The sequence below is a fragment of the Bicyclus anynana genome, chromosome 15, assembly GCF_947172395.1.
Source record: "Bicyclus anynana chromosome 15, ilBicAnyn1.1, whole genome shotgun sequence".
Lineage (NCBI taxonomy): Eukaryota > Metazoa > Arthropoda > Insecta > Lepidoptera > Nymphalidae > Bicyclus > Bicyclus anynana.
Genome location: NC_069097.1, coordinates 15,698,596 through 15,726,458, shown reverse-complemented (window position 1 = coordinate 15,726,458; position 27,863 = coordinate 15,698,596). Strand labels below are relative to the sequence as shown.

Sequence of the window (27,863 nt, the reverse complement as noted above, 5' to 3'; positions counted from 1 at the left end):
AGTTTATCCATTATTTTTGGATTGAAATCCACAGTTAAACTATGTTTAATTTAATCATAATTTAATGGCAACAACGCTCATAGCTTCCGGCTGTCAGCTGTTACTAGACTCGTCGTAATTTGCTTTCCAAAACTCAGTGTTGCCAGAAGGTTACTTTTGTAACCTTTTAGGTGATTTTTTGACTGCATTGGTTACTTTTAGGTTACATTAATAAAAAGGTTACTTTTACGTGATATTGAGGAATTTTTAGAAATAACTTACAATTTCGTATACCTAAAACAGAAATGTCGTTAAATCAAGAAATGCGGACAAGTACTCAAGAACTCATTGATGTTTCTGTGTCAATTTAACTAACATTCTATTAACTTTTAATACCTTTCCAGTAAAAAATATGAATAGATTGTTAAACAAGGGGTTGAACAGACCCATAGTATAAGAGGTGTTTCCTTTTTGTTCAATCTTCAAAATAAGGTTACAATTCTCACTATAAATGAAGATGTCACAATTGACGTTGTGAAATAAGTAAGTTCCAGTAACATTGAATTTCTTAAAAAAATCAAGTATGAATTATTATTCACGTCAATTGTTTTTTTAAATTCTTGCTCTTTAATTTTATTTTTCTTATTCCATGAGGAAAAGGCAAACAATCAGGGTCTTACATAAGATAATTCTATTATTATTAATTTAGTACTTGTGTAGCGGCAAACTTGGCTAGTATTCGTAACAGATAGATATTAAAAAAAAATACTTTAGCCCCTAGAGGCTGAAATGGTGGTTTAGCCATGCTGTGGAACGCAAAAAGCAAGAGTAGTTAGTGAAAAGGTTACTTTTTAGACAAAAAGGTTACTTTTTTTAATATTTCGGGTAACTTCTCTCAAGACCCATCTGGCAACACTGCCAAAACTAGCTATTTCGATTTTCCCATCGAAAACGTCAGGCACCATTCAACATGGGCTTGAAATACGCGATCAAAAGCTAGTTATAGCTGAAATATTGCTCTAATTGTAGTGTTATTGTTCTTTTAGTTTCATTTTATATGTACATTGTGTAACTCATAAAATAATCGAAAATGGATACGTATATCAGATACTTCTACTATGGCGTTTGTTGATCACTAAATAATTTCGTTCGGATTATAGTTTTCTTTCAATTTGATGTCTGCTTTTCGTTTGTAATCGTATCTTTTGTTCGTGTTTACGTGTTACGTGAAAATGGTGAAGGAGAAGCCTAATTCTATACGGATTTACGACGAGGAGGGATTCAGGCGTCGCGCGGCTTGCATCTGCGTGCGATCGGACGCCGAAACTGAGGTTAGTGACTCTGTATGATGGTGTACCCGAGTAGGTGCTTTTGTATTGTTCTTAGTGAGAGTTACAGCTGTTGTTTGTGCAGGTGTTGCTCGTAACATCTTCGCGGCGGCCCGACAACTGGATAGTGCCCGGCGGCGGCGTGGAGCCCGAGGAGGAGCCGTCGGTCACCGCCATGAGGGAGGTGCTGGAGGAGGCCGGCGTCATCGGCAAGCTGGGCCGCTGCCTCGGAGTGTTTGAGGTGAGTTGGTGTTCTATTATAACCTCTATGCATGACCAGACAAAGGCAATAACATTGGTGAGTTCATATTATTCAATTTTATTTCTGTACAAATATTTAAAACCTTAACCAAGCTTATAAATATAAATTTAAACATTTGAAATAAAAAGAAAAAAGTAAATAAATAATTCTAATCCAAGCTTTTATAATGAGAAATAAAATGAATAATTTAACTTCTTTTTATTCTCTTTCAAAAAGCTGAGTCACAAAAGTGACTATGTAGCTCTCCTAAGGCTATATAAACTATAACATAAAATAACTCGTACTAATGGGCTAATTGGAACTAATTACTATTAAACTTATCTAAATTATCTTTTACTATTTTATATGAAAATCTTGCATTTTTGCTTGTAGGGCTTAATTTAACTTATTTATTAAAAATATTACTGTAAAATTTGTTATTATAGTAGAACAGTTATTCCATTTAAATTTCAGAGTCCTTTAGGTTTTATGAAGAGAATCTGATTTATTTGTTATGTATGGATATCATAATTATTTATATCAGCTTATTTTAATAGTCCACTACAGAGCTCAGTCTCAGAGCAAGCAAGGAGATATGAAATGTCTACTTACCACACTGCTCCAATGCAGGCTGGCAAGCAGAATTATGGTAATAATGATAGATTTTCTAATCATCTTTAACTCTGACTAGATTAACTAACTCTCAGAGGTAAGGGGTTTAACTTTAACTATCCCAACTTTAAAGAAGTCAACTTTCTTGGAAAAAAGTTCAATATTTTAAAGCCTGATTAAGGACTCATTTGGTAATAAAAATATGTCAAGGTTTTTTTTTTAAGATTTATTGCAATTATTCAATTTATGAGATAAACATGAGATAGACAATTTTTTGAACCAGACATTTGAAACAATCAAAACTTGTTCAAATCAAACGTTTATGTGTGTTCCTTCAATGTTTTATTATTTGTTAAAAGTGGTTTTTTTTTTGAACCAACTTCAATAAAGGAGGAGGTTCTTAATGTTTTTTTAATGTTTAAAACCTCATAACTTTGTTATTTATTAACCAATTTTGAAAAATCTTTTTGTTTTAAAGAGCTTTCTTCTATATTGGTCCTATTTCATTTTCATTGAATGTGAAAAAACCTGAAATATGTCTTCAAAGTCTGTTCCATTTTTATTTTAAAAAGATTATCATGTTAAAGTATGAAGGAAATGTGGAGTCTGTGAAGTGATCTAACAAGGAAAATGTATTTTCCATTTGTGTGTGTGTGCTCCAGATTTTTTACAATATTGCACTGCAACTTATCACTATAATTAATTTTAATGGTAAATAGGTTAAATTGAAATTGATGTTACATAATTAACTGAAGTTATTGAGAAAATATTCAAATCAATTATGTCATTAGTCAACCAGTTAGAGTCAGACAAATAAAGGTTTCCGTCAACTTTCGGCTTATCTACATTATTTTTTTTAAGTTCTGTTTGTTTATTTCAACACTATTTTCTGTGGCACTGCCAATTTAATTTGCAAATTCTTTTTGAGATTTGACACATTTCCATCATTGAAAAATATAACTTAGTCACTTATGCAAACTTTGTGATGTCTCGTAAAAAAGCTGTGGCGTGCGATGTGATGCCCTGCTACCGCATCCTTATTACCGCTGATACCTAAAATCTTGTATTGCGCAGATTAACTCGCGTTGTTCTTAAACATCATTAAGTTTGCATCATACTGTACGCTTTTGCTTTTGTGTTTTATTTTATTTATTTATTACTAAAAAAACTACAATATATTGTAATTAAGAATAACCATAGTGCAATATAAACCAATAACAACTAAATATTTGAAAACTAAGACATTCATAACAAATAAATCAGATTCTCTTCATAAAACCTAAAGGACTCTGAAATTTAAAAGGAACGACTGTTCTACTATTGAAAATTCAGACCATACATTTTTACCAGCCATTTTGTAACTACAAAAAGTAGACACAAATTTTATATAAATTTATAAACCTCGAAAAGTGTACAAGTTTTTAAAATGATGTTACACTTCAGTCCCATATTTTTTTTTTACAGGACAAATAATAATAATATTTTTTTAATTCAGGTCATCTTAATGAAAGAAAAATAATTATTGCATTCAAAGCTTCTTCTACAAAACAAATAAAACATTTATAAAAGTAGTATTATAGTACGTTGGTAATTTATTCCGTAACTAACAAAAATCAGATCTTTTAAATCATAATTACAGCATGATTATATAATGATTTATTTATTTTGCTATCATCCGCGAAAAGTCGACGAACCCATGCGACAACGTCACCCAGGTCCGACAAAATACCCTCTACGTACGTTTCACTCCGAAACCGGAGCATCCTCAGGAGATGTTGACTCTACAACGTGCAATTGCAAAGCACGTTGTAGAGTCAATATCTCGTAGAGGATATTTTGTCGGACCTGGGTGACGTTGTCGCATGGGTTCGTCGACTTTTCGCGGATGATAGCAAAATAAATAAATCATTATATAATCATGATGAACTTCCGCAAAGTAACGCCTGCTTCTATCCAATATAATTACAGCAGCCACAGCATTGTAAAAACTGATTAAAGATAGGAAAATTTGAAAAATCCGAAAAAGAAATATAACTTGGTCACCCTTGCATTTTGGGAAACCTATTCAAATTAGTTTTAGATAATTAGGTGGTGTATCTACCATTTGTTTTTCATCCATTCATTACGGGACACCCTGTATAATTTATACCGAAATAGAAGCGAATGAAATAAGGGTTGATAGTTTACATCGATTACCACGCGGAGGAAGTCGCGAGCGTCCGCTAGTAGGTATCTATACTAATATTATAAAGCTGAAGAGTTTGTTTGTTTGATTGAACGCGATAATCTCAGGAACTAACGATCCTATTTGAAAAATTCTTTCAGTGTTAGATAGCCCATTTATTGAGGAAGGCTATAGGCTATATATTATCCCCATATTCCTACGGGAACGGGAACCACGCGGGTGAAACCGCGTGACGTCAGCTAGTGTAAAATATTAACACATTATCGTCATGTATTAGAGTCCTATCTCAAAGAACGAAATACAACAGTTCAGTGTCGCAATGTCAGAGCTGCAATTTGGTGCGTACCTACTTACTACACATGGTTATTATACTACGTATGCAATTAGTAGAAGAAAATTTTACTTTATATTTTCTTGCCGTAATTATTAATTAGGTTGGCAAGCTAATAAAAGCTGATGTCGTGACAGTGTAATCTTTGTAATAGGTTGGTGTTGATTCTAATCCACTTTAATCACTATAAGTTAATTACTTTGTGTCTTAGAGCGATCACTCTGTTTTCTAGTGTTTTTTGTTGGAATTTGAACATTGTTGGAACAACAGTCATATACCTAAATAGATTAACACTTCTGTGTTGCTTGAGGAAAATATCTGTTGTAACAACAAAATTACGATAATTTCTGTAAAAGCTTGTTAAATCATATCACATTGCAACTAAAGGGTTAAACAGGTGAATAAAAGCTTAAAAAATACTGATTTCTCTTTAAATGAAACTAGAAATGTAAGAAATTGCATGGAAGATTATACAAGGCCCTTACTTATAGATGTATATCAAATAACCTCTGGATCTTGGTTGCAATTTGGTGAGCTCTTTGGTCTTTGAGGAGATCGAGGGCTTATTCTGTGCAATTATTTACGAAGATTGGCGAGTCATCGTCTTGGAGAGTCTGGGGAACAAATCAATTAGCCAGAATAATCCACCAATAGCTTGCTCTTCAGTAAGGCCTCGATTTTGAGATGCCGTACTTTAGGTACAACTTGGTAAGGTCTTGAAAATACCAGTGCATGCTTTAGGTACTGAGAACGAACCATCGTTATCTCTGACACCTGTTATAACGCTAATCGGACGATCCGTTCGCCGTTCAGTAACTGTTGATATTACTGTTACACAGGACAATAACCTGGAAAATCTGAAAAGGAAAAAGTATTAAAATACTCTTACTTGGACCTTGCTGACGAGTTAACCGCCGTGTGGAATGTTGAGTCAACCGCGCGTATATTGTTCTGATAGTCGTCTCAGTCAATGATCTTAATAACAAAGAACTTCGACAAACACTTCCCTTGGAAGGGAAGGTTCCTTTGAGAGGAGATTACTTTGGGGTTACAAAATTTTTAAAGAAATATTCTTAGTTTCTGGTGTTATCTTTCGATCGATCGATTTAATTTTTAACGTAAAGTAATTTTATGAAACATTTTAAGGTAAATAAAAAATCGTGTAATTTTCAGCTCCTTACATTCAACATGAGTTGTGACACTTTTATTATGTAAAGTTTAAACATAAACACACAAATAGTAAATATACTATCTGTAATTTTGTTTGAACGCCCTTATTACAAATTAGTGAATTTTCGCCGGTGTTTTTGTGCGAAAAGGTGTTCCTGTGCATCCGAAAGTAGTCATCGCAGATACACTGTCACTTCTACAAAATTTCTCTACTATTAGCATACGTCTTGTGATATAAGCACAATCAATAAACAGACTTTCATGTGGACGAAGCTACGGTTGTCGGCTAGTATTAAATGAGAGCTGTGATAGCCCAGTGGATATGACCTCTGCCTCCGATTCCGGAGGGTGTGGGTTCGAATCCGGTCCGGGTCATGCACCTCCAACTTTTCAGTTGTGTGCATTTTAAGAAATTAAATATCACGTGTCTCAATCGGTGAAGGAGAACATCGTGAGGAAACCTGCATACCAAAGAATTATCTCAATTCTCTGCGTGTGGGAAGTCTGCCAATCCGCATTGGGCCAGCGTGCTATTGGTCTAACCCCTCTCATTCTGAGAGGAGACTCGAGCTCAGCAGTGAGCCGAATATGGGTTGATGACGACGATTAAATGGAGTAACGTTGTTGCCGACAGAACCGCGAGCACAAGCACCGCACGGAGGTGTACGTGATGACGGTGACGCAGGAGCTGGCGGAGTGGGAGGACTCGCGGCTGATGGGCCGCAAGCGCCAGTGGTTCAGCATCGACGACGCGCTGGCGCAGCTCGCGCTGCACAAGCCCATCCAGCGCCACTACCTGCAACAGCTGCGCCGCTCCAAGAAGACCCCCGACGACCCCGGCAGCTAAGCGTACCGCACCACCCGCGCGACGATCGCGCATTGCTTTTGACACGTCTGTCAAGTCACTGTCAAATTGAGTTCGTTTTTTATTTGCCTAGAGAGTTGATGGACAGGGCGGCACTGTTTTAAGTGCATTTGCCGCTTTTCTTTTATATGACAAATATGCCCATTCCTCTCCAACTAGTCAGAAAAGACTGTTCAGTGTGGGTACAATACCCCCGAAGACCTCTTGGTAACAAGTCCATTACATTGAGCATATATAGAGACTTGGTAGGACATGTTCCATTGTGTATTTTTTTTTAAAGCATGATATTTTATTTGGTATTATCAATATTCCACCAATGTTCCAGTAGAAATCAGGTTTAGAATATAGAACACACACTTAATATTTTTCCTTGCAGTACACTGAACTGAGATTTTTCCAACCTAAAACAACCCAAAATATCTCTTTAATTGTAACTAACAAATATTTGGATAATAAAGGCAAGGCTGCAATATTCTGTAAGGACCCTTATGTTAATTTGACTGCATATATATGTTTCAAATTCGCCCCAGCTATCTTTTTGTATACAACACAACTTTTATTTGTTAATTATTCATGTTCAAACACATCTCAATTTTTAAACAATGACATGTCAGATTTGTCAAAAAGCAATGAACAATTTGAAGCGGACAATAGGCTAAGATAAGAATAAACGCACTGCGTCTCGTAGGCTTTAGATCTGTGCAGTGCCGTCTGCGGCTCGCTCCTAACGTTAGTTGGATGTATTCATTTATAACCTTGAAAGCGCAACCTTTTTTACTCATAAGTAAAACCATCTTGATGTACAATCTTGCAGGGGGGTAGTTCATAAAATAGTAGACGTCCACTAAGAACGGATTTTGCGACAGGGCCGGATTAAAGAAGTCTAAGGACAAAGTCGCGGTGTCCGCTAGTAATATTATAAATGCAAATGTGAGTTGTGAGTTTCACAGCTCAACCAATGAATCTGCACTATAAATTCTTTCACCTATGGAAAGCTGCATTATCAGGGAGTACATATCGAGTACATTCCCATGGGTACAGGAGTAACTTGCGTGTATGCATCTGCTAGTATCAGATAAATCTTATAAAATTTACCTAAAATTAAATATAATATAATAATTATCATTTGTTATCATGTATATGATTTGGTTTTAAAGACATTCCTGATTTTTAGTAGCTTTTTTGTTATTTTATAACTGTATCAAACAATGAATGTGCATTTAATGGCTAGGATATGTCTTATCCCTCGCTTATTACTACCAATAAAGATTTATTTGAACAATAAATGAACAATGTATTTACATATAATAATGTTTATACTAACCATATTTATCACTCGCAGACGGCGCGCGGTTTCACCCGCGTGGTTTCCGTTCCCATAGGAATACGGGGATAAAATATAGCCTATACTGGTAGTACTCTGGGATGGTGTAGCTTCCCAACAGTGAAAGAATTTTTAAAATCGGTTTATTAGTTTCAGAGCCTATTCAATGCAATGCAATCAATTAAATATTTCCTTTTTATAATATACTTAAGAATAGATAAACAATAATAGTAAAGTGTGAATAAGTTAAGCCTTTAAATAGAAATATTTTACTGGAGATTTTAAATTTGAAAAAAAAATCCTCTTTTACAGTTCTCTTCATATTTTAAATTCATAATTCTTTCATTATACTTTATCTCATATTTGATTGCGCTTTTGAGGTTATAAATTGTTGGTAAGTTCATCATTAACTATTAATCCAGGTCTTTTATCAATTAGGTAATTATTTTATCTTAATTTTAAACATGATATTGGTATGTTAAATTATTATTATTATCATCAACATATTCATTTGATATAACATAGCATATTACCATTTTAGCAATACTTTGTAAAGTACAGCATACTTCTGTTACAATTGATCAGTTATTGTAAAAAATCGTAATTGTTGATCTGGATCATTTGCTAACTAGAGCTCAGTTGATATGCGTTGCTACTTGAGTGTGTGATGAAAAATAATAATAAATGTTGTTGTATTACTTTGATGGAAAGAAATTGTCAGGTGAGCTCTATAGTGTCTTAGCTCATATCTATAACAGAATAAAAAGTACGAGGATTTTGTAACTTTATGGTCATATCTGGTTATGTTAATCAATAACCAAACTATTAATAGATTGGTTATTGGCAATGACTATATCTCGGGGAGGGGACCTCTTTCTCTTATGAGTCGATAACTAGGTAAATTAAAATTAATATTGACAGTGTAATTGCTAAATTAGTTGCATTTAAATGTAAACCAAATTGATGTTCTGAAATATTTGCGTTGTTGCAACAACAGCGTTTCTATAATTCATATGATTGAGATGATGATGATGATGAGTTTAGAATATACATATTTAAACAGCATAATTAGCAACTAACCAGGCTCAAAATGACAAGAATCCACAGCCATAAACCAGTTATATTTAAAAAAAAACATCTAGCTGGAACCATGAAGAAAAACAGCTGATATTGATTACTTTGTATGTGGTGGATGCTAACTTATGTGTTGTTACGTATCTTACGAATTGGGAGTAATTTAATGTGTGAATGTATATTTTAATGTGTTCTTTACTACCAATTTATTTATAGCTTGGAAACTATTATGTATGTCAGCCATATTGCTTTTTAAATATTAGACCCAACATCATCTACACTCTCGGCGTAATCTTGAATGTACCTGGTACATAAAAACATTCAGTTGTTGTCGATCATTTTTAAATACCGCGATAAAGGATGTGGATTTTCATGGAAGTCAAGACGCAAACTGAAATCGCAGGCGAGAGTGTACAGCGTGCATGGTTTCATTTTAATTTTAACAAGTTGTCAAAGGTTGAGCGATTTTACCGGCATTTGTTAAGCGTGAGCGTTGGTCAAAAGGATGCGAAGAACAAAAGCAAAGATATGACGATATGAACCATAACTCTATAGAGTTAGATCATGTAGAAAATACAGAATTTGAGTTAACTAACCATAGACTTAAACTTCAGTTCAGGAGACGACTATTGCAAGAAAAAGTACTTCTCAAAAAAAGGACTTTAAAACCTCCACTAGATTTATTAATTTAAAAACAATGAACTCTGGTCGTAGTATTAGTTTTTTTTTACTAAATATTGAGCTCTAAATGCGCATATAGACTTTAAACATTTACTTTTTTACATTCTGTTACATAGTTTGGGACTGACAAATAACAGAATGGGTTTCATATACAAGGCATAGACAATTTCAAATTTAAGGCTTACACTCTAAAATTAGCTTAGAAACTTAAATAGTTTTACCATGTTATTGTAAACAAGCGTTGATCTCTTTCTCTTATAAGTTGATAACTGTTTACTTAGTTTTAGTTATCAACTCATAAGAGAAAGAGAGAGTGTATCAGAGAAAGATAAACATAAATCAAGATTATTTAAGACCATATTATAATCTGTAGCAGCTGTCAAAAGTAGACCCATTACCATATTGGCTGTCTGTGAATGACTCGAAGCTTTTGTATTTTTTTAACTAAATCATTAATGGATTCAAGCGTTTTCAACATTTGTTAAGAATGTTTGAAAATCGAAAAATTACAAAAAAAAAATTATATATATATATATAATTTTTAAGTAGAACAAAATGTAGTTAGCTTGCTGAAATAGTTTTATTTTCTGACAATGTGCTATAGTTGATAGTATTCTTTAAAATTATTAAGTGTAGTTATTGATATGCTTAAGTTTTAATGTTGCTGTGAACATGAGGGCGATATGTCTTTGGAATAGATTGAAAGGTGAAGAACGAAGATCACACTATTTGTTTTATTAAAATGAGTTTTGTAACCCAAACAGATGTTATATGGTTTGATAGCCTAAATCAGCGCATCAATTAGTATATACATTTCCTGGCCATTCGGTAATTTTTAACAGACAATTGTGTATATTTTTCATAAAAAGGAACATTTTTATTCCAAAATCATATCGCCTAAGAATAAAATGAGACGAATGACGAATTTTACATGTCAGTAAATTATACGTGACAAAGGAATGCAAACGCGAATAGGGTCACCTTACCTTACGAACAGTCTTTTTGAATTCATAACTCAGGATTGTCAACTGTTACATAGGCCAGCTGGCACCAAATATAAAAATACCTGGTATGGGGGCGAATATGCTAATAGAAGAAATTAGTTCCTTTGTTTCAACATAGGCTATTTTCATATTCAGGCCGTAGAATAAAAAGGAGTATTTTTTTTTTATATTTTGTCGCAATCTAATAGTGTTATTTAAAAACATTTATGTCTCTCAGGGTTAAAATGTTTTTACCCTGGGAGACATTTTAATTCTGCTAAAGTATGCGCACGATAAGTTTGCGCGTGTCCAAAATCGGAATTAATCATAAGTGACTAAATCTTGTCGCCTATCTCTATCTATCTCTTGGCGGGTAAAATAGATCACTAACGCTGGCAATATAATTGCGCCCCCAGTCGCGCCCAGACTTATCTAGCGCGTACTCTACATAGTGTGTCGGTGTCGTCATTATTGATTTTCTAGAAGAGCATTTTATTTGTTAATACCTTCGAGTTACTGATTGAATGGCCTTTAATTGTGACAGTCTTGCTGAAGAAAACTTCTGTACTGTTATCGACGACAGTCGTTACTTATATGGCTGAGTTATGTAAGTGGTCTATGTAATAGTGCGAGTGTAAACATGTTTTTTTAGAATTTAGACCATTGCGAGTGTTATGCATATTATGAAACACGGCTAAAACGTCTCTCTTCTCACGTCATACAATGTCGGAGTAAGCCCGACTAGTTTCGAACCCATACCGGACCGTTAGTCATGAGCTGGGATTCTTAAGTGAGTTTTAGCCGTGTTTCAGAATAGATTAAAATCAACATGTTTTGTTTAAATATTTCTAAATCTACGCTTAGACAGTATGTATGTTATTTACAAGACTCACTTTGGTTGTTTGCATTGCTTTTGCACGTATATGTACTTGTAAATACGTTTAGGACGTGACGAGCGGAAGTCACCATAGAGTAAGACGGTACTGCAAAATGTCTATGGCTTCGTTGTCTGCACTCTGGCTTAGCAATGGCGGACAACTTTACTGTAATCGCTAGATACACGTAACTCTTGTAACATCCCTATTTTCTCCCGTTTTATGTCTATTTTTACTTATATTTTTATACATTCTGCGATGATGGAATAAGTAAATGTTTATTTTATTTTGTTAGCATTAAAACGAAAAGACATACAATCTCTATTTATTATTTTACTTACTAAATTTATTTGGTCGGTTTTTTTATTAAGATTCCTGAATGAGTTTTAAAGAATAAATTTTATATTGCTCTTCTGTAAGGGGTTTCGTTTTTGAATTGCCTACCTCCGATCCTGGACAATGTCTGCAGGGTGCATCTACTACTAAACCCTCATTCGCACGAAAGCATGAAAATTAACTGCAGCCTTAGCCCTCATTTGCACGAGTTTTTTTTTTACAGACGTTAAAAAAGCGTTTCAAATGCAATATGCGTTCCTAAGTATATGATAACAAGAAAGAGTTTAAAACACGTCCCTTTTTTATCGACTAGTGATGCATTTTCAATTTTGGGCGTTGGAAATGAACCTTCATTGACTTCATATTATATTTGAACGCTTTTTTAACGCATCCGATAAAAAAAGAACTCGTGCGAATGAATGCTAAGGCTGCAGTTAATTTTCATTCATTCTATAAAAGGGAAGAGAATGTCAGCCCATGCTCAATGCTGCTATAGATCATAGGACGTAGATAAGGTAGGTTGGAGTGTCTAGGGATACGATTTCTGTTATTATGCCGGGGAAAATATTTAAATGAAACGTGCGCGTTTCGGGATTCACGGCGGAAGTGATAACTTAAACCTGCTGTCGTATGCATGGGAGATAGGGAAGCCAGACAAAGGGGCGCCGACGCGTTACGTTGCCAATCGGTTTACCTTCCCTTAAGAAGTTATCACCACAAAAAATACGCTTTATCCTTTGACGATTAAGACTTGGGCCGATTGAGGTTTTCTTAGTTGGTCCAGGAATTGAATCTCGGCCGAAGCTAGTTATCATTATAAAGGCAAAGGCGTATCGCCAAGCGATTTAGCGTTCCGATGTCGTGTAGAAACCGAAATGGATGTGTATTTTCATCCTCCTATCAAGTTAGCCCACTTCCATATTAGATCATCACTTAAGGTTAGGTGAGATTGTAGTCAAGGGCTAACTTGTAAAGAATAAAAAAAGATGCATATTGTGACGAGTAAGTATATTATGATATGTAGGCATAGGTAAATCTAACTCTGACAGGAATATTGCCCCAGGAATTATTTATCAGAAATGAACATTGTATTTTATTTAGTAGTTTATTAAATCAATATTAAATTCTTGTTATGCTCGCAAGGAACACCCAAACACTTAATACATTGTTCGGATAGCCGTACACTTCGATGCCCAGGCCAAATTCAACGTTTGGATCATCGTTTATGTAAATCGCTGTGGATTTTATCCTCGAAATTATAAGCTTCGAATTCAAATATGGCACGTTCAGCGGGAAACCGTACATCTGAAAAATGGCACGTACAGGAACTATAGATTAAACAGTTAATGCATTGTTAATCATAGACTATAGACATTTACGGCTTAAATTATAAACATGTACTGGGATTTAGGCCTCAAAAGTAAAGTGAACTGTACTCAGTAGTGATTAGATGCACTTTGAAGAAAATTGAGATAAATCTCTTTCGTGCTTATGAATGGCGGATAAAATATAGCTTATTCCTCACAACTGCCTTTTGTTCCGGTGGTCAGTATTATAATGTAAAAAATAAATAAAATAATCATGTTACCTTGTAAGTAGCCATAAATTGTTTCAAACGATTTCCAGGGTTCGGCTGTATTTCTGCCGGGTTAAATGACCAATATTCCCAATGGGGCAGCATTTCTCTCAACAGGGTGCTACAATATCTAAATTAATGATTATTCCATTGATTATTATGTAATTGCCTGACGCCAGTAGATTTAAAAAAAAAAATCATACAATAAATAGGGTAGCATCAGTACCCAGCCCAGGCACAGGGCGTAGACTCTCGGGGGCGCAAGAATAGACAGAATTAAGCATCAGAATGGGCAACGCATTTGCAGAAGTGAACCTGCGTTTGAGTTTTAGTGAGTGAGACAGTGTCACAGTGGGTGGTATGATAGGCAAAGGGTCTATCCACTCTACTTTAGTCCGGAGTCCGGACTAAGGTGTTATGACGCTACTTTCATAATTTGAACGTGCGAATTTTGCGAATATTATACTTTGTAGGACTAAATTAACATATCCTTGAGGGCCTCATAGATTCTATTTTTGTGTTAATTAGGTTAAATGTATTAAACTTTGTACGCGATGTAGTTACCTATTCCAAATAGTTTTGACATGCGACCGCCATTTTTGAATTTTGTTTTTGATTTTCGTTTCCAACGTTTCTCGAAGACTTTCGACATTTTCCGGTTTGCTGTACAAATTGTCGCTTATTGGTCTTGTGATAAATAAAGGTTTGTTGAAAACCTGAAAAGTTATTGGTTTTGTTTGTGTTCTTTAAAAATTAATGAACAAAGTAGTTTATCAAATTAGAAACATTATATAAATACTTAATGAATTTTAAAAACTTACGGTTTGCCATTCTGAGGACTTGGAAAAATTAAGGCACACATTTTCACAGTCTTGTGCTGACTGTACATTGACCCATATCTGAAATTTAAAGTACTTACATTTTTTATTTTACTCAACGATTAGTTAATGGTTTACTGTGGTCTCAATTCAATATTATCAATTATGTAAAAACGCTATCTAAGATTGCAGCGTGCAGCGTGTTGAAAAGCTCGGGACTCGAACCCTAGACTAGACGATCCGAATTCATAGAAAAATTAATTTGATCCGAAGCAAAGGACCAAACGAAGCAGTTAAAGAGCTTATATACAATTACCTACTAATATCTCTATGTATGACTAGCGGACGCCCGAGACTTCGTCCGCCCTTAGACCTCTTTAATCCAGCCCTTACAGTAGTATCGCTGTAAAAAACATTTTTCTTCACTGCTCTGCTCCTATTGATCGTAGCGTGATGAAAAGTATACTATAACCTGCCCAGGAGTATGAAGAATAAATGTACCAAATTTTGTTAAAATCCGTCCAGTAGTTTTTGTTTCTATAACGAACAAACAGACAGACAGACAAAACTTTTACTGATTGCATTTTTGGCATCAGTAGGTATCGATCACTAATCACCCCCTGATAGTTATTATGGAAATCTATTTCATATACTCTCTATCTCTATCTCTATGTATGATAAAAGAAAAACTTGCTTACATTTTCCGAATCGAAAACATAACTGACTGTTTTCAACGGACATCCAATTTCTCTCAGCTCATATCTCTCGCCCGCCACCGCGTCGTAAATGTACCAAGCGAATCCTTCATCTCCACCGCAAATGCCCGTAGTTCTCATCTCATCGTTGCATTTCAATATCTTGTTACGATAGTGTTGGACCAACACATAACCGCTCAAACCGCGAGGTAAGGCAAAGCCAATTACGATCCAGCATTTAATTTGCAGATGGAGGAAGAAACTTGCCAATAAAATTGCGTGGTCTAATGGAGAGCCATAAAGCACCTTCAAAAGTTCCTGTAATATTATATTTTTAGAATACTTGCCTTATTTTATTTAAGAATGACCAATATTTCCGATCTTCCCCAATTAGTTGAAGAGACAGTGTTGGGAGTGGTTACGACAATACTCCAGTGGGATAAGATCGAATGCATGAGCTAATGGTGTAGAGTCCATTATCGTGGAGATATTGAGGCTCAAAACACCGCAATTTTGGTTAAGCCCGGCAACGAATGTGCAAAAATTCGCCTAAAAACAGCCTTTTTCGGAAAGCTTTTTTTCTCTACATCAGAATTTAATGAACAGACTTAAATTTTGATCTAAGCTTAAGCTCTAGGCAACAGCACAATTCCGATAGTGGGTACATTCGAAGATTAGCGTCATAAGAAAAAAAAATCTGAATATTTAATATTGAGAATCGTTTTTTGGTGCTTTTTGTAAGCAGGTACTAGGTACCTAAGTAAAGATTAAAGATCCAGTTTTCGCTAGGTTTGTGAAATTCGCCCAAAAGGTCATAGTATTTTAATTCTAGAAGAAAATCACAGTTATTACCACTCCCATCAAAGAGACAACATATGGCTCCACCATTTCGTACGTCGGTATCAGCGATACATATCTGACTACAGCATCTACATACTTCATCAATTGATTTTCGCCACCTTTATAAGTATCAACACTCAATGACTCCTTGTCGTCATTTGAGGACTTCTTTCTACTGCTTTTTGAAGAGGAACTTTTCGAATAGCCAGAACTTTTTGAACGAGCTGATTCAGTCTTCTTCGGGTCTATTGGAAAACATTCATAACCGGGGACGGGAATTGTTTGTAAGAACTCGGAAACGCATTTATTCTTTCCCGTACTATCAATGAATGTTAGAGAAATATTTCTTGTGGGAAATTCCTTTATGTACTCTGTTACAAACTCATTCAGATGTCTTATGATAAAATTGGGTTCCGAGTCATTTGTAATCGGTTGGCGATAGGTTTCAATTCCTCCTAAATGAGATATGCTTGTCGATATTTGAAGAGCTAGAAAACTTGATTCTTTCTTCATCAGTCGAGATAGCTCAGAAATTTTTGATCCTCCTTGTTTTAGCTTAGAGTTTTCATAGCCAAAAAGCAACGGGGGTAGGCTCACTTTGAATGTACCTCGGACCTAAAATTATAACCAGAGTTTAGAGCCTGCTTCCTTTTTTTTTGTACAGCAAAGCCATTTATTTCATATCTCTAACTTAGAAAATGAGATTTCATATTATCTCAAATTTTATTTTTGCGACAAGATGTAGGAATTATTGCTTTTCCATGGTCTAATCTATATTTATCTAAACCAAAAGTTATAGTATGAGTACCTATCTTTCAGACATTTCAATATAATTATAAATTAAAAGCAAAAGTAGATATTACATTTCCCAAACTTAAAACAGTCTGCATTGGTATATTGATAGTCCCAAGCCATTTGTTAAATTTGCGATAAATGACGGTACTTTGAGATTGGTCATCGGAGTACGTTTTGTTGAGATGCTCCTTGCATTGATCGTAAATATTGATGTGAAGCGATGATAATGGCTCCAACCTGAAAATTGAAAAGGCGGAAAATTTCAAGTTCTTAAGGTTTTAATGAATTTACTATAATTATAATTTTTAACCTTGTTTTAATTTTGAGTATCTGATTCCATGATGGATGCCGACCTATCGCTGTAACAGTTTGAGCGCTTATGCCGTGATAGCTGACTTGTACGAATGGTCGAAGCGCATGAATTTTAAAACCTTAAAATATTAAAAAAATATATATTAGCAAACATACATACGACAGTTCAAAACAATATACAAATCGCGCTTATATTAATATTTCACATAATTTTACCTGCTATATTATTATCGCAATCATATTCATCGTCTGCTATGGTCACCTCACTTCTGCATGTCAAATTATACGCTTTATATGCCGTTACATAAATTTCTTGCTCCGTCATTAAACTATCTTTTATAAGTTTATGTTTGGATACACTACTAGCAGCTCCTAATGTTAGATTTATTTGGTTTGAAAACAACGCTCTGCAAAACAAACCATCATCATTCAATTACATAATTTTAACTTTAATTTAAAATGTTTTTATATATACTTAGTATACTTAGTAGTATCCATATTTACCTTAAACTCAGTTCTTCGTAGTCTCTCACGACATCTTTATAAGTGACCTTTAATAGATGATCATTTACTGTTTTCATGACATTTTTGTTTAGCTTTTCAATAAATTTCATTCCTACGAATCTCTGTACGTCAATTGTATTATCAGTTTCTTTTTTAATATTGTGATATACTAAATGTTTTTGTTGACTTTTTTCTAGACAACTTAACAATTCTGTAGACATTTGACTTGTAAATAATGGTATACTTTTATTTTCTGAATCTACAAGACCACCAGTTGATCTTAGACGTAACAATTTAAATCTAATTAATTCTCCATCATTCATATTAAAATTAAAACTGTTATCAATGTTAAGTCTACTTTTACAAATGCCTTTTAATGCAATCATTATATTTTGATTGTCTTCGATATTAGTATTATACAAATTATTTATTATTTCCGTTATTTTGTTCAGACATAACTCATTTTTACCAAGAAGTAACTGATTGATTAGACGCCTAGTATCCATATGTGACCTAATAGATTCAAATCCACTGTCATTATACTTATTATTCCAACCCAACTGAATATTTACATCGCAGCTTGTCATTAATTCACCTTTGAATAAATTGCTTGACTTTAATCTAACTTTATTTCTAGCAGCAATTTCTTTAATGTCATATCCACTGCCAATATATCTAGTACTTGGTTCCTCAATTTTATTAAATACAAAAGTATTCATCAAATTAGTTTCAATAGAATTTTTCTTAATGTCAGGAAGCTTAATTTGAAACGAAGACATTTCTTCATTGTTTTCAAATAAAACAATGCTCAACGATTTATTATACGGAAGTATTTCTATTGATAAATGTTCAATGAAATCGATATCACCATGATCTTCCTTACATACATAACTATCAGTTTCACAAACAAAAAGATCATCTACGTAGACTTTGAAGCAGTAGTTATTTACAAATGAGGATTTCCTTAGATTGTTTGCACTGCTTATTAGACTGCGATCTCTTTTTAATAATAAGTTAATGTTTGTTTTCAATACCATGGAATTAACCAATGATTCTACGGTTTCTTTTAATTTATCATAATCTATGTCTAACTTTGGTTTTATAATGTTATGTTGTTCGTTTCTTTGGCGTTTAAATTCCTTATATTCCAGATAGCTATTTATAAAATCGTGTTCAATTTTAAGTATCATATCAGAATATTCTACCTCAAAAACCTTGTTCCACTGCTTTTCGTATTCACTTTGCTCCATTTCTTTATTACAAATTTCTAAAAATAAATCGGTTTTTGTAAAGCCACATTTTTCTCTTATTGATTCAATATCTGCCCAGAGAGACATAATTCTATGTATATTATCCTTCTGTTCATCTAATGAATGATAATATTTCTCCTTTAAGTCTACCATATTTTTTGTATATTTTAGTACATTTTTATCATATTTTGTTTCTTCTTTTCTATGGGGACTTATTTTTGTCAGCTTTTCTTTTAAACTTATCGCTGTTCTCCTATTAACGTCAATTTGTCTGATTAGCTCTTTTATTGAATTCGCCGTGCTTTCATATTTATCATAATATTCCACTAACTTTAGTGAACACAACTTTTCAAGAGTGAATTCATGGTGATGCTTAAATCTAATATTTTTTAATACAATATCAAAGAATTTGGGCGACTGCTTAATGCCGCTTTCTAAGTATTCTGAGGCTATGCCACTAAATAATGATGGTTCTGTGTATTGTACTGGTACAGTTGATTCCTTGCTGCCATTATTTTCTACTACTCGAGGAAACACTGGACTGATATAATCTATTTTGTGGCTGTTTAATCTGCAAGTTTGGAGGTTAAAAATATTTTTAGCAATAAAAATCTAAATCTGTATGTCGTTATCTATCTGTAGGTAATCACGAAAATTCAAAATGTTCATTTTATGTGTATTTCTGCTAACATAAGTTACTATAAAATAACCATGTATATATAAAATTACTATAAAATAACCATGTGTATAAATACTTAGTATGCATTTCATACATGGTTAAATGTCCTTTGAGGTCATAGGTTCGATACCCGTCCGCTGGACTATTGTCTTACCCATTCTTAGCTCAGTTTTTCTGACTAATTGAAGGAAAACGGGAATATTGGTCCTACAAAAAAGGATATGGAGATATATTCTTTAAAAATAAAATATTAGTTAAATATTTTTAGTTACCCATTTTCAGCATCTAAGTTTCGAGATCCAACTGACTTTGATATTGGATGGATTCGGGTTAATTTTTCTAAATAATTTTCGCGCTGTTTGGAATCAATTATGACGATATTATTCTCGATGAGAATACTTTTGCTTGCTAACTCTGAATGTATTACGTCTATTATAGTTTTTGATTTACTTTCTTTTCTCCTTTTCTTCTTTTTTGGTGGGCGTTTTTTTAAATTGCTCGTATCATACACTGTGAAGAAATCGTATTCCTTGATAGGTTTGACGGGAACTTTAGGGAAGAATAGGGTTTCCTCTAATGCCTCATGGCCTATTTCGTGATACTCTTCTGAATCGCTTTGTTGAAATGTATTTTTATTGAAATAATGCAATGCTATATTGTTTTCAGCCATTTTTATGGGATTAAATGTTAATTTACTATTCAATTCAATGATATTGAAATAGTATAGTATTATAAGTTAACGTTTCCATAGAAACACGAAAACACAAACACGGGCGCAAAGAGTAGGTACCTTTGTAGGTACATATAGGTACTCTGTATCGACTCTTAAATCTATGGTACATACGAGTTTATAAATCCTAGCCCTAACTCTACCTAGCCCATGTAGAAAAGAATATATACTCCAAGGAGAAGAAGTGAAGGTACATATATTTTACACATTCACGTTCACGTTTTTTTCCAAATTCATTAACTAAAAAGTCTGTCGTTTATTGAGGATACCCGGATTCGAACTCATAATTTAATGTGTGCTTGTTGTCTGATTTCTGTACCTACTAATTTATTTTCGCAACCTACCCATGCATAATAATCAATGTCCTCGGTCTTTAGTCATTATGTCAATGGGCTCAAAAAAACTAGAACCCAGAATCTTGTTATTAAAATAAAAATCATTATGTCAATGTCAATGAATGACCAAGAGACCAACCAATGTCAAAAACTCAAAAGCACCATGGTGAAAGCACGTCAAACGTCAAAAGTCAAAACTTAAAAGTATCTTTTAATCTGTGCAGTGTGCTGTGCAAAAACAAAAAGGGAGGATTTTTGGCGGGAATCGACAAGCGCGCTTTTAAAATTGAAAAATTTTAATTTAAAATTTTTTCAGTAATATACGTGTGAAATAAAGTGTACAAATGTAAATTAAATCAGGCAAAATGCCGTCAGACAGTGATGGTGATGCCCACGAAAGGCTAGACAGAAAAAAACGTAAAGTACATAAGTCTGGTGAGGACGAGAGTTTAAAATATAAACCCTATATAAAAGCAGGTTATAGCAGAGCCTACACGGATAATAGCACTAACGCGGAATTCCCAGTGTTTGTGGAAAGCAGTGAGGCGGAAATTAAATTGGGGAACAAAAACCCATTAGTTGTGTCCAAATACTTTAAACAAGTAAAAGGTATCTATGAGAGCAGGCGCATTAATGCTAACAAAATAATGTTAGTATTCAAACAAGCAACAGCAGCCAATGATTTTCTCAAACATGAATGCCTAACGGTTTACAATCTTCGTGCCTTCATCCCGGCATCTTCTGTGGAGAGGGTGGGGGTTGTCAGGTTTATACCTAAAGAGTCCAGTAACCATGAACTATTTAATAAACTTTCTTCAGAGTGTGAGATTATTGGTGTAAGACGATTCATGAAAAAGGTTGTAGACGATGTTGTTCCTTTGTCAACTATTAGTGTAATTTTTGCAGGAACAACTTTACCACAATATATATATTTAGACAATTGGCGTTATAAGGTCTATACATATATTCCTCCACTAATGCAATGTTTTAAATGTATGAGATTTAATCACTATGGGAAAATATGCAAAAATATACAGGTCTGTTCACGCTGTGCTGGTGAACACCACTACAAAGCATGCACGGCTGATACATTGAAGTGCAGTAATTGTGGTGGAGCTCACTTAGCCATATCCAAAACTTGCCCTATAAAGGCAGCGAGATTAGAAAAAAATAAACAATCTTATGCTAAGGTAATTGAAATTAATAGTGTTAATTTTCCTACTCTCCCGAAGCCTCAACAAATACAGCAAAAATTCCACCAATCTAAACTAGACACACAAGAAAATTTAGATATTTCTTATTCAGATATCATTAATAATAAAAAAATATTATCCGCAATAATTAATACATTAGTTACTATAGGAAACTCAAATGACATAAAAAGCACAAGTAAAATTAAAGAAGCATTTTTGAAACATTTGAATAAAGTTTAATGGCTTCAAAGCTCATTATTGCTCAACATAACATTCAGAGTATTAATAATAAAAAACCCTTAGTAAAAACATTTTTAACACAGGAAAATATTGATATTTTATTATTAAATGAAACTTGGCTTAAAAACTCTAGTAATCTTGTAAAAATCCCAGGCTATAACTTTGTTGGAAAAAATGCAAAGAATGAACATGGTGGTGTAGGTATTTTATTAAGAAATACATTTAAATATAAACTTTTGAAAACAAAATTTTATGAAGATGTTCAATCCATAGCAATTTCTTTAGGAACCAATGTTGGTGACTTATCAATACTTTGTGTTTATTGTCCACCTAAAAATAAAAATAAATGTAAAATCAATAGACTTAAAAGTATCATCAGTGATATGCCAAAGCCCTGTTTAGTAGCAGGAGACTTTAATGCACATCATATTTCTTTTGGTTGCCATAGTACAAATTCAAGGGGTAGAAGCCTATTTGATATTTTTGATGAACAGGATCTGTGCATATTAAATTCTGGTAGGTCTACTACACTTCAGAGACCATATGCAAATAGTTCTGCTATTGACATAACTGGAGTGAGCCCAGTGCTCGCTCCGTTATGTGAATGGACAGTAGGTGTAGACACTTTGGGTAGTTACCACTATCCCACATTCACAAAAATTAACTTAATTCCATCTAAATTTTCTGTCAATGATAAAGTAGAGAAATTTTTATATAATAAAGCAGATTGGGATAAATATTTTAAGAAATCCAAGGAGTATTTTGAGTATATGACATTTAATGAACTAGATCCTTTACAGTCATATAACAAATTTTGTGAAATTTTGAACATTTTAAAAAAAGAATGTATTCCGCTTGTTAAATTTGAGGGTCCAAGAACTATTAAAGCTCCCGCTCCTTGGTGGGATGAAAATTGTGCTGTAGCAGTTAAAAATTCCAAAGAGGCTTTACAATTATATAGGCGAGTAGGGTTAATGGTAAATTATATAAATTATAAAAAAATAGATGCACTTAAAATAATAATCATTAAAAAAGCAAAGAAAGATAGTTGGAATAAACTTTGTTCATCATTTAATAGATACACTCCTATAACTTATATATGGAATTATATGAAAAGATTTAAACGAATAAATAACCAACCGAAACTTAAAAATGATGTATGGATTCCAAATTTCATCTCAAAACTTAAACAGAATAATAATAACACAAACTTAATCAACTCTGTTTTTGAATACAACAATGACAATGAAAATTCCATGTGGCTACTAAATCCATTCACCTATGCAGAATTCAATATAGCACTTCAATCAAGAAAGGAATCTGCACCAGGATTAGACGACATTCCTTATATAATGTTTAAAAAGTTACATAAAGCAGGTCAAATAGCTTTACTTAATATTTTTAACAAGTTATGGCTTTCTCAATGTATTCCAGAGAGTTGGAAGATTCAATGTATAATTCCAATTTTGAAACAAGATAAACCTGAAGACGATTGCAATTCTTACAGACCTATATCGCTGACTTCTTGCATAGGAAAATTGTTTGAAGTAATGCTTAAACTAAGATTGGACTACTTTGTAGAAACTAATAATTTATTACCAGGTTTTCAATATGGTTTCCGTAGAGGTAAAAGCGCATCAGAGAGTATAACTTCATTTATATATGATATGCAGAATTGTCAATTGTCTAAATCCACAGCAGTATGTATATTTTTGGATATAGAGGGGGCTTATGATAATGTGGACTTAAACCAGCTCATCAATTGTCTTCATGAAATCGGTATCCCTGGAAAAATGTTAAAATGGCTTTCAAATTTTTTTAATAATAGACACTTTTATGTTAAGTACAATAATATACTCCATGGGATAAACCAAACTAGTAAAGGTCTTATGCAAGGTTCAGCATTGTCACCAATTTTGTATAATTTATACACCTCACAAATTGAAAATTTTTTATTAGGAGATGTTAAAATTTTACAATTTGCGGATGACTTGTTAATGTATAGTGTAAATAGAAATATAGAAATAGCTAAAAATACTATTAATTCTGCACTGTTCCAGTTGCAGTCTTATTATAAAAATTTGTTAAAATTAAATATCAATACTTCCAAAAGTTCATGTATGATTTTTGGCAGCCCAGTGGGGAATAACATCAAATATAATGGTACAGATATTCCATTTGTAAATCAAAAGAAATTTTTGGGTGTAATTATCGATAATAAATTAAAATTTGACAGACATATTAATTATATTAGCAAAAATGCGTTAAAAGGCATTAATTTATTGAGATGTTTGACGGGAACGTTTTGGGGCTCTGATCCTAAAGTCCTATCTCTATTATATAAAAGCATGGTCAGAAGTCACTTTGATTATAGTTTCCTTGCATATATGCAAGCCAATTCCACATTATTAAAAAAACTTGATGTTATTCAAAACATTGGCTTGCGCATAATAAGTGGGGCTATGCGCTCTACCGACCGACCGACGAATGGCGGTATATCCATTCCCACAGGCTAGATTACGAAATGCCTCAGGCCGGTGTCGGGCAGCAGCGACACCGGCGCGAGTAATCTAGCACTGCGCTGACCAACCCGCATGCCCAGCGTGGTCAGTACTGGGCAAAACTTTGTATGGACGGCAAAAACAAAACACAGCCCCTAGTCCCCGGCAGCCCCGCTATTCCTGGCTCTGGCAGCGGTTATGGTAACGGCGGGGCAAGGGGTGTTAAGAATCTCCGGCAGAGATTCCGCTGCCAACCCCGACGACTAGACCTGGCAACATACAACGCACGCACTTTGAGGTCCGACGAAAAGGTCATCGAGCTGGAAGAAGTTATGAGCAAGTTGCACTGGGATATCATAGGATTGTCTGAAGTCCGAAGAGAGGGGGAGGGCTCGATAATCCTTGAATCCGGCAACATGCTCTACTACCGGGAGGGCGACCAACAGTCCCAGGGTGGTGTCGGATTTATCGTTCACAAGTCCCTCGTGAACAATGTTGTAAAAGTCGAGAGTGTGTCGAGCAGGGTAGCGTTCCTGGTCCTCCGAATTACCAAACGGTATTCGTTGAAGGTTATACAGGTTTACGCACCGACCTCGACACATCCCGACGAGGAGGTAGAGGTATTGTATGAGGATATTTCTAAAGCCATACATGCCTCAAACTCTTATTACAATGTTGTGATGGGGGATTTTAACGCAAAGCTGGGCGAACGTAGCGGTTCAGAGTTGAAAGTGGGACGATTTGGATATGGGCAACGGAACGATAGGGGCCAAATGTTGGCTGACTTCATGGAGAAGGAGGGCCTCTTTATGATGAACTCCTTCTTCAAGAAGCCACCACACAGGAAATGGACCTGGATGAGCCCCGATGGTTCCACGAAAAACGAGATCGACTTCATCTTGTCTACCAGACGGCAAATATTCAACGATGTTTCTGTGATCCATAGGGTGAAAACCGGTAGCGATCACCGAATGGTTAGAGGCACGTTGAATATCAACATTCAGCTGGAACGGTATCGACTGGTGAAGTCTACGCTCCGACCTACTCGTGCCCATATTCAAAACCCCGAGTCCTTTCAACTAGAACTGCAGAACCGCTTTGATTGCCTAGCAAATTGCGAAACTGTGGACGATCTGAACAACAGGTTCGTGGAAACTGTCCATTCCGTTGGGTCTAAGTTCTATAAGACCCACCGTGCGAAAAGAACCAAAAAGTTCTCGGACCAAACACTTAAACTCATGGAAGAGAGGCAAGAAATGAGATTACAGTCTTCAGCAGATGCGTCAAAATACCGACAAATCAGTAGACAGATCTCTAAGTCGCAAACCAGCGACTTGCGAAATTTCAATACCGAGCGTATTAAAAATGCGATTGAAAATAATCGAGGCTCGAAAGTTTTCGCCAGAGATCTGTCTATTGGACAGAGGCAGCTGACGCGTTTGAAGACCGAACACGGTAATCTAATTTCTTCCAAGCCCGAGTTATTAAGTGAGGTCGAGAAGTTCTATGGACAGCTATACACGACTACTCAGCAGCCTGTTGCCAATTTGGCTAAAGACCCCAGAGCCAAGTTGACCCGACACTATACCGAAGATATCCCGGACGTCAGCCTATACGAGATTAGTGTGGCTCTCAAACACCTGAAGAACAATAAGGCGCCAGGTGAGGACGGAATCACAGCAGAACTCCTGAAAGCGGGTGGAAAACCGATACTTAAAGTCCTTCAGCGATTGTTCAATTCCGTCATTCACGAGGGCACGACGCCTGAGGCGTGGCATAGGAGCGTGGTGGTTCTGTTCTTCAAAAAAGGTGACAACACCTTGCTGAAGAATTACAGACCCATCTCGCTGCTAAGCCATGTTTACAAATTGTTCTCGAGAGTCATTACGAATCGTCTCGCTAATAGGTTTGACGACTTCCAGCCTCCCGAACAAGCCGGTTTCCGAAAAGGCTTTAGTACCATAGACCACATCCATACGCTGCGGCAGGTTATACAGAAGACTCACGAGTATAACCAGCCACTTTGCTTAGCGTTTGTGGACTATGAGAAAGCCTTCGATTCGGTGGAAACCTGGGCTGTGCTAAGGTCATTGCAGAGATGCCGAATTGATTACAGGTATATCCAAGCGTTGAAGTGCTTGTACGAAAACGCCACTATGTCAGTCCGTATTCAGGATCAGACTACGAGGCCAATCCAGTTGCAGCGAGGAGTGCGTCAGGGAGATGTGATCTCTCCGAAGCTATTTACCGCCGCACTGGAAGACGTCTTTAAGCTTCTGGACTGGAGCGGACTTGGCATCAACATCAATGGCGAGTACATCACTCAACTGCGGTTCGCGGATGATGTAGTCATCATGGCACAGACTCTGGATGACCTTAGTACCATGCTCAATGACCTCAGCAGCGTTTCTCAACAGGTGGGCCTGAAAATGAACATGGGCAAAACAAAAATAATGTGTAATGCTCATGTATCGCTCCACCCAGTTATAGTTGAGAACGCTGCACTCGAAATTGTAGACGAATACATATACCTAGGACATATGATCCAGTTAGGTAGGTCTAATTTCGAGAAAGAGGTGAACCGTCGAATCCAACTCGGCTGGGCTGCATTCGGGAAGCTTCGCGACATCTTTTCGTCCGAAATTCCTCAGTGCCTGAAGACAAAAGTCTTCGAACAGTGCGTGTTGCCAGTGATGACCTATGGTTCCGAGACTTGGTCGCTAACAATGGGCCTCATAAGAAGGCTTAGAGTCACACAGCGGGCGATGGAACGAGCTATGTTAGGAGTATCTCTGCGTGATCGAATCAGAAATGAGGAGATCCGCAGAAGAACCAAAGTCACCGACATAGCTCAACGAGTTGCGAAGCTGAAGTGGCAATGGGCGGGGCACATAGTGCGAAGAGCCGATGGACGTTGGGGTCCCAAAGTGCTGGAATGGCGACCCCGCACTAGTAAGCGCAGTGTTGGCCGACCCCCCACCAGGTGGACTGACGACATCAAGCGAGTCGCAGGGATTCGCTGGATGCAGGCGGCTCAGTATCGTGATGTTTGGAAGTCCCTACAAAAGGCCTATGTCCTGCAGTGGACGTCCATCGGCTGATATGATGATGATGATGATGATGATGCGCTCTACACCTGTTAATTCAATGGAAGTAGAGACTTGTATTTCTCCTTTAATTGTAAGACGCATATATTTAGCTGAAAGATTTTGTTTGAAAGCTCTATCATCGAGCTCTTCAATAGTGAACAAACTTTTGCTTCCAAATAGTCTACTAACTGTAACTAAATCTACAACTGAATCTTTACAAGCGACCGCAAATTCACTTTTGGCAGGTAAACAACCTACCATATCTATTATTATGACATATATGCATAATATTGCCACTAACATAAATGTTAGTAACGCCTGG

At 35.4% G+C, this 27,863-nt stretch overlaps 2 protein-coding genes across 2 annotated transcripts; one reads left to right on the top strand and one right to left on the bottom strand.

Moving 5' to 3' along the window:
* The first annotated feature begins 890 nt into the window (after positions 1-890).
* Positions 891-12,069, top strand: LOC112045664 (diphosphoinositol polyphosphate phosphohydrolase 2). Its single transcript, XM_024081942.2, has 3 exons — positions 891-1,310; positions 1,393-1,548; positions 6,481-12,069. Exons 1-3 carry the CDS (start codon positions 1,212-1,214, stop codon positions 6,691-6,693), a joined length of 468 nt encoding a protein of 155 aa, XP_023937710.2. The 5' UTR covers positions 891-1,211; the 3' UTR covers positions 6,694-12,069.
* A 715-nt stretch (positions 12,070-12,784) lies between these two features.
* On the bottom strand, positions 12,785-20,524 carry LOC112045660 (coiled-coil and C2 domain-containing protein 2A). Its single transcript, XM_024081933.2, has 11 exons — positions 19,726-20,524; positions 17,525-19,345; positions 17,237-17,427; positions 17,019-17,139; positions 16,777-16,945; positions 15,926-16,528; positions 15,077-15,391; positions 14,382-14,459; positions 14,125-14,276; positions 13,573-13,690; positions 12,785-13,289 (listed from the first exon to the last, which is right to left on the bottom strand). The coding sequence occupies exons 1-11, from the start codon at positions 20,121-20,123 to the stop codon at positions 13,104-13,106; spliced, it is 4,152 nt and encodes a 1,383-aa protein (XP_023937701.2). The 5' UTR covers positions 20,124-20,524; the 3' UTR covers positions 12,785-13,103.
* Between the last annotated feature and the right edge of the window lie 7,339 nt (positions 20,525-27,863).

What these genes read in the sequence shown, in the direction of transcription:
- LOC112045664 (XM_024081942.2), top strand. Translation starts at nt 1,212, where the DNA reads ATGGTGAAGGAGAAGCCTAATTCTATACGGATTTACGACGAGGAGGGA. An exon ending in GATCGGACGCCGAAACTGAG is followed by an intron (nt 1,311 to 1,392) that starts GTTAGTGACTCT and finishes TTGTTTGTGCAG; the next exon opens with GTGTTGCTCGTAACATCTTC. An exon ending in GCTGCCTCGGAGTGTTTGAG is followed by an intron (nt 1,549 to 6,480) that starts GTGAGTTGGTGT and finishes TGTTGCCGACAG; the next exon opens with AACCGCGAGCACAAGCACCG.
- LOC112045660 (XM_024081933.2), bottom strand. Translation starts at nt 20,123, where the DNA reads ATGGCTGAAAACAATATAGCATTGCATTATTTCAATAAAAATACATTT. An exon ending in AACTTAGATGCTGAAAATGG is followed by an intron (nt 19,346 to 19,725) that starts GTAACTAAAAAT and finishes CCAAACTTGCAG; the next exon opens with ATTAAACAGCCACAAAATAG. An exon ending in CTGTTTTAAGTTTGGGAAAT is followed by an intron (nt 16,529 to 16,776) that starts GTAATATCTACT and finishes TTATAATTTTAG; the next exon opens with GTCCGAGGTACATTCAAAGT.